The sequence below is a fragment of the Lampetra planeri genome, chromosome 39 (genome assembly GCF_965212315.1).
Source record: "Lampetra planeri chromosome 39, kcLamPlan1.2.h2, whole genome shotgun sequence".
In the NCBI taxonomy this organism is placed as follows: Eukaryota; Metazoa; Chordata; class Hyperoartia; order Petromyzontiformes; family Petromyzontidae; genus Lampetra; species Lampetra planeri.
In genome coordinates, this window is record NC_136145.1 from 3,095,804 (window position 1) to 3,108,036 (window position 12,233).

General features: G+C 48.2%; 1 protein-coding gene across 1 annotated transcript; it reads right to left on the reverse strand.

Annotated features, from left to right (window-relative positions):
- Window positions 1-2,061: 2,061 nt before the first annotated feature.
- LOC144731495 (uncharacterized) lies at window positions 2,062-10,712 on the reverse strand. The gene is made up of 9 exons (XM_078612590.1): window positions 10,605-10,712; window positions 8,842-8,997; window positions 8,286-8,444; window positions 7,365-7,520; window positions 6,362-6,517; window positions 4,797-4,943; window positions 3,861-4,016; window positions 3,049-3,185; window positions 2,062-2,263 (listed from the first exon to the last, which is right to left on the reverse strand). The coding sequence occupies exons 1-9, from the start codon at window positions 10,669-10,671 to the stop codon at window positions 2,252-2,254; spliced, it is 1,146 nt and encodes a 381-aa protein (XP_078468716.1). The 5' UTR covers window positions 10,672-10,712; the 3' UTR covers window positions 2,062-2,251.
- Window positions 10,713-12,233: the final 1,521 nt, after the last annotated feature.

Below are 12,233 nucleotides of genomic sequence, written 5' to 3' on the forward strand. Positions count from 1 at the left end.
GGTAACACGCGCGTGGGTTTACTCCTAACTCTTCAGACGTCCGGCCAGCACGAGTAGGCCAAACATCCTCGGAGTTCTCGCGAGTGGAGGAGGCACGAGCGAGCCGTTGCAGGGCTGCGCCTTTAACCCTTGAAATTGTCCCAACCCAGCCGTTGTGCAGAACGGCATTCGTTGAAAAAAAAAAAATCGACAAATTGTAAGAACAATTGAATGAGCCGAGTAGACTAAAAACGGTTCAACAGCTTCCAACAATTTACACATTGCACGTAGTTGCAAAATAATCATTTCAAGCCAAAAACAATATTACGGGGGATCACGGAGGTAGCTTCCTCGGGTTGGCATGGTGGTGGCGTCACCACTTCCTTTCCGCTGGAAAAACTCCGTTCACAGCCTGTTAGTCGTCCACACAAGCCGGATAACGATGATACCCCTACTTGCATTATTATTATATGAAAACGAACCATGTTATGCTTATATTTTTACTTCGCTACATGTTTGAACTTGGGCTTGCAACGTTGTAGTTTTTTTTGTATACCCAGTGTTTTCCTCGGAAACCACGGAATTTGGCCACAAAATGGGCTTGCTGGTTGGGCAACCGCCACACTTCCACATCAGCGCCTCATTTTCAAGTTCACAAGAGGAACACCCCCCCCCCCCCCTCCAAAAAAAACAAGGTCTTACCATCTTCTTGGTTCTTTCGGTAAAGTCACGTAGAAGGGAAATAAAATAATAATAATAAAACATTAAATAATTCTCACGACGTTTCGGCCACAACGCAAGCAGCCGTCCTCAGGTGAAGAACAGGGCTGTCGGAAAGACAGCGTCTGAATGAAAGACCGTCTGTCGGAAAGACCGCGTCATTCAGACGCTGTCTTTCCGACAGACTTGTTCTTCACTTGCTTGCGTTGTGGCCGAAATGTCGTGAGAATTGTATTTTATTAGGTTTTATTTTTATCTCTTTCTAGATTTGAAGCTTTCGTGACTGCAAGGATTCATATTCTTAGGTTTTTTTCGGTAAAGTCGGTAGGTAAATTATTAAAATTAATAAACGTCAAATAAAATAAAAATCACGACGTTTCGTGTTGCCTCCGAAACGTCGTGATTTTTATTTTATTTTACTTTTATTAATTTTAATGTTTTACCTACGTGACTTTACCGGAAAAACCTAAGAATATTTATTTTTATCATTTCCCTTCTACGTGACTTTACCGAAAGAACCAAGAAAATGAATCCCTGCAGTCACGAAAGCTTTAAATCGAAAGGGTCTTACCATTGAGCTGTGCCGACACTGGCTGTACCAGCATCGCACCGCCCAGTACCAGCAAGAGGGTCACAGCCTGCAGCAGCATTGCCTGGCGCAGTGGAGGCTTCGTAGCCGCGGTTGTGGATCAATAGCAGCCACCGAATCTCGGGGTTTTTATACGGCGGCGAGTAAAGGAGATGTTGGCCAACGCCACCGATTTGGGACAGCGTCACTTTCTAAAAAAAAAAAAAGCGTCGTAATTGGTACGTCCCGCAGAGTTTTATTTTTTTTAAAAACTTTAGAAAATGGTTAAGTAATGGAACGTTAGGGTTGCAGTTTGTGCAATGGTTTTTTTTTAGGCATACAATTATAATTAAGCTTTTTTTGGCTCACCAGTGGAAACTTTTAGCTCATCCACCTAACAAGTATAACCCGTAAAAACAAAGTTTTTCACTATAAATCCTTTATATGCGTGGCGGCTAGAGTCCTCTCGTCCTCTGGCTTGAGATGGCTGCCACCTATGGGTCAGATGATTGCATTGCACCATTAAGCAATTGGTAATTAAATATAATATTTGTCCTAAAAAGTGTAAAATTTTGGAAAATAAAAATTCAAACATTGTCACGCACAACGAGTCTGTGGAAAATGTCAGCTCGATTGGATCACGAGAAGTGGGTTAAAAAACGGCCGAAAGATTTGCACGGTCGTAAGCAAGTGAACTTAATATAAAGGATTTAAAAAAGCAGCAGTTTCGGCTGGGGGGGGAGGACTATCAAATCAGAGCATCTCGGATGCAGAACGAGGAGCAGACGCACACAATTGTTTAAAAGTTAACTTTTATTTATTTGAACAATCATTTCGTGATACGACTTGGAAGCGTCCTTCCGACACTAAAAGCCACCATGGCTTGCACAGACAAGAAAGCCACCTTGAACACAAAAACACTGCAGGCGAGAGACAGGTCACAGTCGCGCTTTCTCGAGGCCCCCCACACATTGCAGACCCAGTTCAAGGTTCCAGCTGTAACAGAACAAAAACAGGTGATGAGACACAGTAGCACGCGTTCATTAAAAGAATCGGTTCTTAGCTCACAAGCCTCAATACCCAAGGAAGTTACTGCACCAAGATTAAATTGCACAATTGAGAGCTTTGGATTTTAGGGAAGCTTTGAGTCTACAGAACCCCCCCCCCCCCCCTCCATAATTACCTTTCAGCCAAGGCTTGGGTCATTTTAAAAGCTACGCACTCCACACCTTACACCATCACCCCTAAAAAAAGGCTCGTGCATTACCCAGGCATGAACCACCATGCCCGGCAGATTGGACAGCTGATGCAGTGTTTGCGTCATCTTGCCAAGGCAGGTAACAAAAATAACTTTCATACCAACATGGAAAAAGGTGAAACCTCCCCCCCCACCCAAGGATAACAGCGCTGGTGGAATACCGGGCATGCGTGTCTACGCAGAGGGCACGATTGGGGATTCTCACGATTGCTGGTATTGGCTTGTCATTTAAAAAGCAAATGCCCATTCCACCCTGCCACAGCACAGATGGGGGGGGGGGGGGTCACTCTTTGCCAAATCGAGATGCTCATCTCTTGGCAGCTTGGTAGTCAAACCGATACGTTTTGCTTGTCACCTGTCGGAGCAGAGTCCACTCACACCGCACGCGAAGGCACGGTATAAAAATGGGGGGGAGGTGGCAGAGTCCCAGGTTTGGGCCTATGCCTAAAGCCGTGCCGGCTCAGAGCTCCGATCCCCGAGTCGCCAGGGTCAGGGGTCAAGGGATGGGGGGGTTAACAGAGACCTCAGGCATCAGGCAGCTGAGCGAACAGCCCGAGGCGCAGCACTTGAGCGGCTGGCTGCAGTTGTCATCCGCCTGGCACTCGCGATAGCAAACAGTGGTATCCGGAATCCGTGCCCGAGGACACGAACCCGGCCTCACTGCAGCAGCCATGGGGAGAGGGTGGGAAGAACCATATTTAGCACAATACACTTAGAGGCCGAAACGGGTAAAAACACTGGGGCGGTGCAGTCCTTAAGGATTGCTGCACTATGATAATGGTTTTTTTACCCTTCTATCTGGCAACAAAACTGACACCTTTTTACAAGGAGTCATGTTTGCATAGACCGCAATACCTGCAGTCATAATGCAAACAAAAGACATAACTCTGATAATGTATGCACCGTCCTTGAAGTTGATTGGTCCACACCCGAGACAGCATTCCTTAGAGCCTAGTCTCACATGGGTTGGACCAGATGACGCCAAAAGGCGCACAACTCAAACATCGCACCATCAGAGTACGAGAGCTCGGGGCAAGCATCTACACTATGGGAATCTCATTTGCCAGTAAAAATATGATAATTGTTTATCATATTTTTACTGGCAAATGAGGTTCCCATAGTGATTGCTGCACCGTTAACCTTGGCAACCAAGTTCAATTCCCATCCATGGCCAACACCGTGGGTGTAGAGAAGGTCGTCAGTCCAGGAGCTTGCAAAAAAGTCACGTCCCACCCCCACTATGGACAATTAGAAAAAACACAAAAAATCTCCTGGTTTCCCCACGACTCCAAATCCCCCACTCATATCAACCTGGGCCCCCCCCACCCTGCCCACCTTCACGAGACTCGATACATCTGGTGCCACACGGGACGTCGCAGCACTTGAGCTCGTCGGAGCAGTCATCGTCGGAGACGCACTGCTGGTCGAAGCGCAGGCATTGGGCGGCGATGGGACTGGCGGCGGGGCAAGCGCCGGCCTTGGGCACGCTCACTGGCATCGCCACGACACCGGAACATCGTTTGTGCCGGTCGGTGTCAAGGAACGGGGGGAGGAGGTGCGAGAGGGTCATAAACAGGTCCAAGCAAAACATTTTTTCAAAAAAAGGTTCGGTCAAGCATTCTTCAAGGTCATCTTTGTCCCAATTGGATTTGGATGCGGTTGAGGCCAATTTGTTTCCAGACGTGGAGGGACAGCAATCTCGGGTCATCCTCGCAGCAGCGGCTTTTGGCTGGCCACCAACACTAAATTGGGCCACTGCATTGCGCAAGCTCTCACGATGCGCTTCTGCGGCAGCCCGAAATGTTCTTCCTTCAGAAGAAATGAGGAAGCCACTAGAGCCATGCGCTTTCAAATTATTCGAGATTTTAAAAACTTCTCTTTTAGAATTGCGCCGAGATTAGTTTGCGATTCTTCGCCCGCACATCCGCTTCGCATGGCTGGTTACAAAGTGCAAAGAGTGGGGTCAACATTACATGCCACAACTCTTGCATCGATTTCAAATGTTACCTTTTAAAAATAGCGAGTAAAAAACCCACCACCCTTTGACAAAATTAAATGCTACACAAGCGTATTTGGTGGCGTTCTCTCAAAATGTGAGGGTTTGTCCAGGCTGTGTCATTCGGCACAACGCCTGACAGTACGGCCGGGGAGACCACTTTTCAGTTAAAATTATAAAAATGAAACAACCGGAATGGGGGGGGGCGAATCATTCATTAGACCAAAGCGTGTGGATGGAGAGAGAGAGAAATGCGCACGTGCCAGGTGCTGTACCTGGCCCAATGCAGCGCCTCTCGCAGCCCATATTGCAGCACTTGAGGTTGCACGGGCAGTCATTGTCGCTCAAGCAGTTGACGATGGGTCTCCCGCACCGGATGACGGACGTGTCCACAAAGGGGCAGACACCCTTCTTCACGATTTCTGGAGATAAAGGGATCCCCCCCACGCAAATGGACGTCATTTATTCAGGCAAGACTCCATTTTTGGCAAAACCACGTGGCAATAGCAGACTGTCCCCTACCACTGGTAGGCTAAATCTGTCAACCACAGCACCTTTGTAGCCTTGTACCAACTAGCAAGAAATAGCACAAGTATCAAATTTTAATTTTAGAGTATCAGTTATTTAGTTACTGGGTGTACCATTTGCACATCGAGAAGTGTCCCATTGCAACGCTACAAAGCGAGAAGGGGGGGTCAAAACGGGAACGATAGCTACAAAATTAGCTCCTAAAAGTTGAGAAAAAAACACTACTTAGGGTGGACGCTTGGGACCGATTTCCGACCAAGTGACCGACGAGAACCGGTGCTCAAACGTCAAGCCAGGGGAGGTGCCCCAGCAACAAAGCAGAGGGCACCACGGGCTCGTCTAACAGGCGACGCGACTCCCAAAACGCACGTCAAAAAGAGTAGGCGTCGCTACACTTGGGGGGTTTTCCATCAGCTGATAACGGAGGGCTCGAGAACGAGGCGGCAGTAGGGCCCAGGGGATTCCGATCTTAGCCAACGTGAAGGCAATGGCTCTATGGGGAGGAAGTGCCACTCGTTAGGAGGCTGGTACGGCTACCCTCGCCTCCAATACCCATGACCATTCCCTTCCATTCTAGATTTGAAGCTTTCGTGACTGCAAGGATTCACACTTAGTTTTTTCGGTAAAGTCACGTAGGTGAAAAATGTGAAATTAAAATTAATAAAAATAAAATAATAAAAATCACGACGTTTCGAAGGCAACACAGCAAATCTGGCTGTGACGGTCCCACCAGATGACGGACACGTGTGTTGCCTCCGAAACGTCGTGATTTTTATTATTTTATTTTTTATTAATTTTAATAAAAACATTTTACCTAAAACCTAAGAGTATATATAAATATATATATATATATATTCCCTTCCATGCTGGTCAGTCACCAAGGATAGCCCCCCCCCCACGCATCAAACAAACCAGCAACGAAAGTTGCAGTCACGAAAGCTTCGAATCTAGTTCGAAAGTTGCAATGGCAAGGAGTCAAGCATTCTGCGAATAGAACAAGAGGGGAGAGGAGCTTTGGAACAAAGTGGGTCCCCTTAGTGGGGGTCCCCTTAGTGGGGGTCCCCTTAGTGGGGGTCCCCTTAGTGGGGGTCCCCTTAGTGGGGGTCCCCTTAGTGGGGGTCCCCTTAGTGGGGGTCCCCTTAGTGGGGGTCCCCTTAGTGGGGGTCCCCTTAGTGGGGGTCCCCTTAGTGGGGGTCCCCTTAGTGGGGGTCCCCTTAGTGGGGGTCCCCTTAGTGGGGGTCCCCTTAGTGGGGGTCCCCTTAGTGGGGGGTCCCCTTCATCTAGGGAGGAGGCAGAGGAGAGCGAGGGTCACCGCGAGGCGCGTCGATGCAGTGGCGTCCACACAGGGCAGTGCAGCACTTCTGGGTGCACGGGCACTGGGTGTCGTCCAAGCACCGGTCTCTGGCTTCGACGCACAAGATGCTCCGCGTGTTCACGAACGGACAGACGCCCACCTTGGGCACGGTGCCTGCGTGACAGCACGTGCGCACACACCACGCAAATTCTGAAGCAAAGCAGTCAGGCGCTGGATGGACGCGGCATCGCGGAGGGACAAGCACCAACGAATGGCAGTGCGTTACAAAATATGGAAAAAAGAGGACGTCGGTCTGGAGATGAACTGGCCGCTCATCCGAGAGACTGGGTGGTTTACGAAATCACGCGATTATTATCGTCAGGTGATACATTTAGTTCGTGTTGCAGCTTCCCCTTGTCGTCCAGGACAAAACCACCGGTCACAGTACAGGGAGGCGTGGGGGGGGGGGGGGGGGGACAGACACCCTGCGAGCACGAACCATAAAAAATTAACCCGTAAAAACAAAGTTTTTCACTCTAAATCCTTTATATGCGTGGCGGCTAGAGTCCTCTCGTCCTCTGGCTTGAGATGGCTGCCACCTATGGGTCAGATGATTGTCTGCCAGCATCAAGCAATTGGTAATTAAATAGTTATTTATTTTTCCCTAAACAGTGTAAAATTTTGGAAAAGTTTCACGAAAATTAATTGTCACGCGCAACGAGTCTGTGTGCAAAATATCAGCTCGATTGGATCACGGGAAGTGGGTTAAAAAACGACCGAAAGATTTGCACGGTCGTAAGCAAGCAAGCGAACTTAATATAAAGGCTTTAAAAATTGGCACGCCAGGGCTTACGGGGTGAAAATGTTTGGGCTTCCTGCCCCATCCAAGTGGGAATCGCAAGCAGCAAGACGAAAGCTTGCATGGGCAGGGCGAGAACAAATATCGGACATGGAATGAGGGGTAGAGAAAGGGTGGGCAGACAGACTTCATCTAGCAGTGGAGTGACCACGATGCTCGTACCAGGCATGGGCGGCGTGCACTGCCTGCCACCGCGCGAGAAGCAGCACTTGCGGCATTGTGGGCAGTGGACATCGTTGGAGCACTGGTCCCACTCGGACAAGGCCACCGAGACGTTGGTGATGCTCACAGGCGGGCATTGACCAACCTTCACCACGCCTGGTGGGAGACGAGGTACAGGGGTCAAACACAGGAGGGGTGGTGGGGGCAGAAATTCGTCAAAGGAGCCTCACATGGTGGGGGCCAACCACAGCCGCTATTCAAGGTCGGACACACCGGACCACACGTGGCAAAGGCCAAATAGAACACCGAACGCTTCCAAAAAACCACAAACTCACGGCCAACAAAAATGGGCAAACCGTTACACCATTGGAACTTCCTTTTCCAGTAGCAAAATATGATAATTGTTTTTTTTACCCTTTTCTGGCAACAAAACGACACATTTTTTACAAGGAGTCATGTTTGCATTGACCACAATACCTGCGGTCGGAATGCTAACAAAAAAAAAACACAACTCTGATAATGTATACACCGTCCTTGAAATTGAAAGGTGTTAGTTTTGTTGACCGATAAAAAGGGTAAAAAAACAATTATCATGGTCAAACCTCTTCATGTTTAATCTATTTTTACCCATGCCACGCACCTCAATTACACATTTGCTTAGCCAATACGTAGGATGAGTGGTGAGGGTTTCGTAGCAGATTACATTTTCAGTTCAACTCCGTCCGCCACACAGCATGTGGAAATGGAATGGCTTGCACAGTCGTGTGCAGCATGCAACGCGCACATTCATATTTGCTCGACAGAATGTAAATGAGCGAATGCGGAATAAACGACAAGTGTTGTGATGGGCGGGTGGGGGCAGGTCATCGAGAATGGAAGTACAAGAGACTACAATGCCCCCCCCCCCCTCCCACCACCAACCTATTAGAGGATTCACACAGCTGCGTCCGCAGTGGACGTCGCAACACTTCTGGTCGCAGGGGCAGTCGCGGTCCGAGACGCAGCGAATCTCCGCGTTGGCCAGGCACAGCACGTGGACCCGGGGCATGAAGGGGCACAGGCCCGGCTTGCCACGAAGCACTGCAGCAGAGGTCACGGTGCGCGCGTGTCAGCGCGCAATGGAGAGGAGTTTGTTGGCACACAAATAAAACCTAACGCGAGTTTAATTCAACCCATCGATTGTTTCAGCAAGCAACTGCTGCACCGGTTTCAAACTTATGGGTGTCATTAGCAGTTGGGCCTGTTAAAAAAAAACTGACACATGTTACCGTAAAGGGCCCTCTAAAAATCCGCCGTTCAAAAGCAAAAGCGAATGCTCAAACGTTGCCGTTGAACAGCATCGTGCGCCAATGCAAAATAAAAGGACCGCCCACACAGCAACCCAAGAACGTAACCGTTGAATCTCGTGGTCAGATTACGGCCAGGCTTGACCGATGACCAGTGAAAGGACACGCCACCTGGTTGCCTGCCACCTCACCTATATCCACGATCACCTCGGTGGGGGCTATGCACACGTGGCCGCATCCGTTGCTGCAGCATCTCTCGTCGCCGAGGCATTGAGAGTCGTCGCCGCATTCCTCGACGCACTTGACCTTCAGGCCAGCGAAATCAGGACAGACGCCAAGCTTCTGGGCTGGGAGCAGACACACACGGCCTTGCCGAGTTTACGGTTCAAACTATAATCTTTTTTTTATATCCAGGGCAAGGCCCCACTGGGATATATAGTCCTTTCATGTTAGGCCACAAATGATAACTGAAAGTGGCTTCATCTTCTTGGTTCTTTCGGTAAAGTCACGTAGAAGGGAAATAATAAAATAATAAAAATAAAACATAATAAAATAATTCTCACGACTTTTCGGCCACAACGCAAGCAACCGTCCTCAGGTGGCGAACAGGTCTGTCGAGAAGACAGTCTGAATGACACACAGACTCGGTCTTCTCGACAGACCTGTTCTCCACTTGCGTTGTGGCCGAAACTTCGTGAGAATTATTTTATTATTTCCATTCTACGTGACTTTACCGAAAGAACCAAGATGATGAATCCCTGCAGTCACAAAAGCTTTAAATCGAAAAATGAAAGTGGCTTGTGGACATTTATAGCAGCTAAAACTCTGCCACCGGGCTAAATCAAGTCAATAACTGGGATGTAATCGGGGTGGCAGACACTCTCATGGCCTGCGATCCAGCACTGCTAGGAGGTAGCTGCCAAGGTTTGGTGGCCTACACACACACACGTTGTGCAGCTCCTCCTGTGGGCATGTAGTAGCAACCCCGGCTCCCAAGGTGGTGTAGACTCGATTCGTTCCGTACATCGGATGCGCCGGTTTCATCCCATTTGTAAAACACATATAGATAGAGGACTGCGCTGGCACATCGCCTGGCTGTCCGTGGTTCCTCCTTGTGCCTCGAGAGAGTCGCTTTCGCCCTACTTATGAGTAAGAGTGAACGGTGCAGCGGCACGCTTAGATCATTCGTTGTCTGGAACGCTTCTATGCGGCCCTGGGAGCAAGGATTATTCGGCGCAAGGAACCGACATTAAATAAAAGTATGTCCCATCTAGAAGTTCTACATCATTAGCTATTGTACACCATATTCCTAGCGGCACGACATTAAATCACAAGAGCACAAGGCTAGACGCGGCGTTCCAAAATAATCGAAACTTAAACGAATTAAAAGGCGATGTTACGTTATCAGGTATAACCCACGGAGCTATTTTTCAGAAGCAACCTGGCCACAAATGATAGCTCAACGAAGTGGCTTAAAAAACCACGTGGAAATGTATAGCAGCCAAACACGAAATGCCGACGGGAAACCTGGAGAATAAGCCACGCGAAACACACGCACACCATACTCAATTTGGAGCTTTCGTGACTGCAGGAATTACTCTTTGGTTCTTTCGGTAAAGTCACGTATAAAAGAGAATAATAAATTAAATACTAGTATATGACGTTTCGATTGCAACACAAGCAATCATCATCAGGTATAAAATAGAAACACAAATCTAGTATACTTAGATATGTAATACAACAGAGAGTCGGATAACATAACAGTCAACACCCTACCTGGTTGATTACGTTCTTGCTGAGAATGCGAAATTTGAGAGAGAGACAAAACACAGAACCAGAGACATACAAGTAGAGACAGATATCACAGAGGGAGACTTTACCGAAAGAACCAAACCACTATTACAGCAGGACTCCACACGTTGCGAGAGTGGAGGAGAGGGGAATGAGCCCTCACCTGCCGAGTACTCGGCCAGCACCAGGAACATGGCCAGCAGAGCGCGGGATACAACAAAATTATTCATCTTAAGAGACGAGCCAACGTCTGTCGCGCCGACGTGGCGCTTAAATTTGATTCACCCCCCCCCCTCCGTGCCTCCCACCCCGTCTCTCCCCCACTCCCCCCACCCCCCGCTAATTGGACTCGAGCGGGAACTAATTGGTCGTCCCGAGTCATTTGGAACTGAACCCGCGGTCGTTGGGACTGATGATTGCGAGTGGATGCGCGTTGCTGATTGTGGGTGATCAGATCAGCTCGCTGTGCAGCAGATGTTGGCTGGATTGAAGCATCGCGGCACCGTGAGCTGGTGGCGACGATTGGGAGAGGGCCTTCATTCATCAGGGGATTCTATGTGTGCATGCGTATTCCGTGCACGTGGAGTGTGTCTGTGTGTGTATGTATGCTTTGGGGAGCGTTTGCGCAGTGCTTAGCACCACGCTGTGCTACGAACCCCGATTCCCAACATCAGCGACGATTATCTGAGCCTATCCTGGGCCTCCCCTAGGTCGACTCAGCCACAAATGAGTATCTGGTGCGGTATGTAAACATCGCCACTGGGGAGACAAAGGCGGTCGGGTGTGGTGCTGGCCACCCACCCCCATGCGTACCCTACCGGCCTTAATAGGTGCTCGCGAACATCACTTGGCCCAACAGTCTGTTAAAGGCTATGGGGGGATCTTTGTCTTAGTCTGTTTGTACAACAAGGATTGATCATGACTGGCGCTGAGTCCCTGACCTTCCTTTAGCACCTCCATCGCCATATCGGTCGCGAGCGGTCTAACGATATAGAGGAATCCATTATTGTGGATGTTTTCGTAATCACGATACAACGGTTCGAATCGATGTATTGAGATCTATGGACAATTTATGCAAATTGTCTGGTTATGGTTACGTTTCGGAGAGTTGATCGAACAACAAAAATTGCAGAAAAAACTGTAAGTAATTAAAATCGAGACGATATAGGAATCGTGAATCAGTCTGTGCAGAGTTTTGAGTGTTTGTACCCTGGGTATGCGTGGCGGCTTTTCTCCGGGTTTTTTCGGTTTTTCATCCCACATGCAAAACACGAAATAAAAACACAGCAATTGGCCAAACATCCTAAAGCAGGACCCTCCCGAGAAACAGTCTTGAGACTTCTTCTTCTTATTATTATTGGTTCTTTCGGTAAAGTCACGTAGAAGGGAAGTAATAAAATAATAAAAATAAAAAATAATAAAATAATTATTTCTAAGATTAATGCCACGTACGTGTGGTTGTGATTTCATGTACTTCATTATGCATAACAATCTCATTATTATAGATGCACGTTCAGAGTTTCATTTAGACAATTGCAAGGCACGATGAGTCATCTGTGTGAGTGTAAATACAGGGTGTCCGAAAACGAGTAGAACAAAAAATTAACCCGTAAAAACAAAGTTTTTCACTATAAATCCTTTATATGCGTGGCGGCTAGAGTCCTCTCTTCCTCTGGCTTGAGATGGCTGCCACCTATGGGTCAGATGATTGTCTGCCACCATTAAGCAATTGGTAATTAAATATCTTTTTTTTTTCCTAAAAAGTGTAAAAATTTGGAAAAAAAATTTCACG

Coding starts and splice junctions, on each gene's coding strand:
- LOC144731495 (XM_078612590.1), bottom strand. CDS start 10,671: ATGAATAATTTTGTTGTATCCCGCGCTCTGCTGGCCATGTTCCTGGTG. Junction 8,445..8,841: donor CGAGGTGATCGTGGATATAG/GTGAGGTGGCAG, acceptor CCTCTGCTGCAG/TGCTTCGTGGCAAGCCGGGC. Junction 6,518..7,364: donor GTGCACGCCGCCCATGCCTG/GTACGAGCATCG, acceptor GCTGTCACGCAG/GCACCGTGCCCAAGGTGGGC.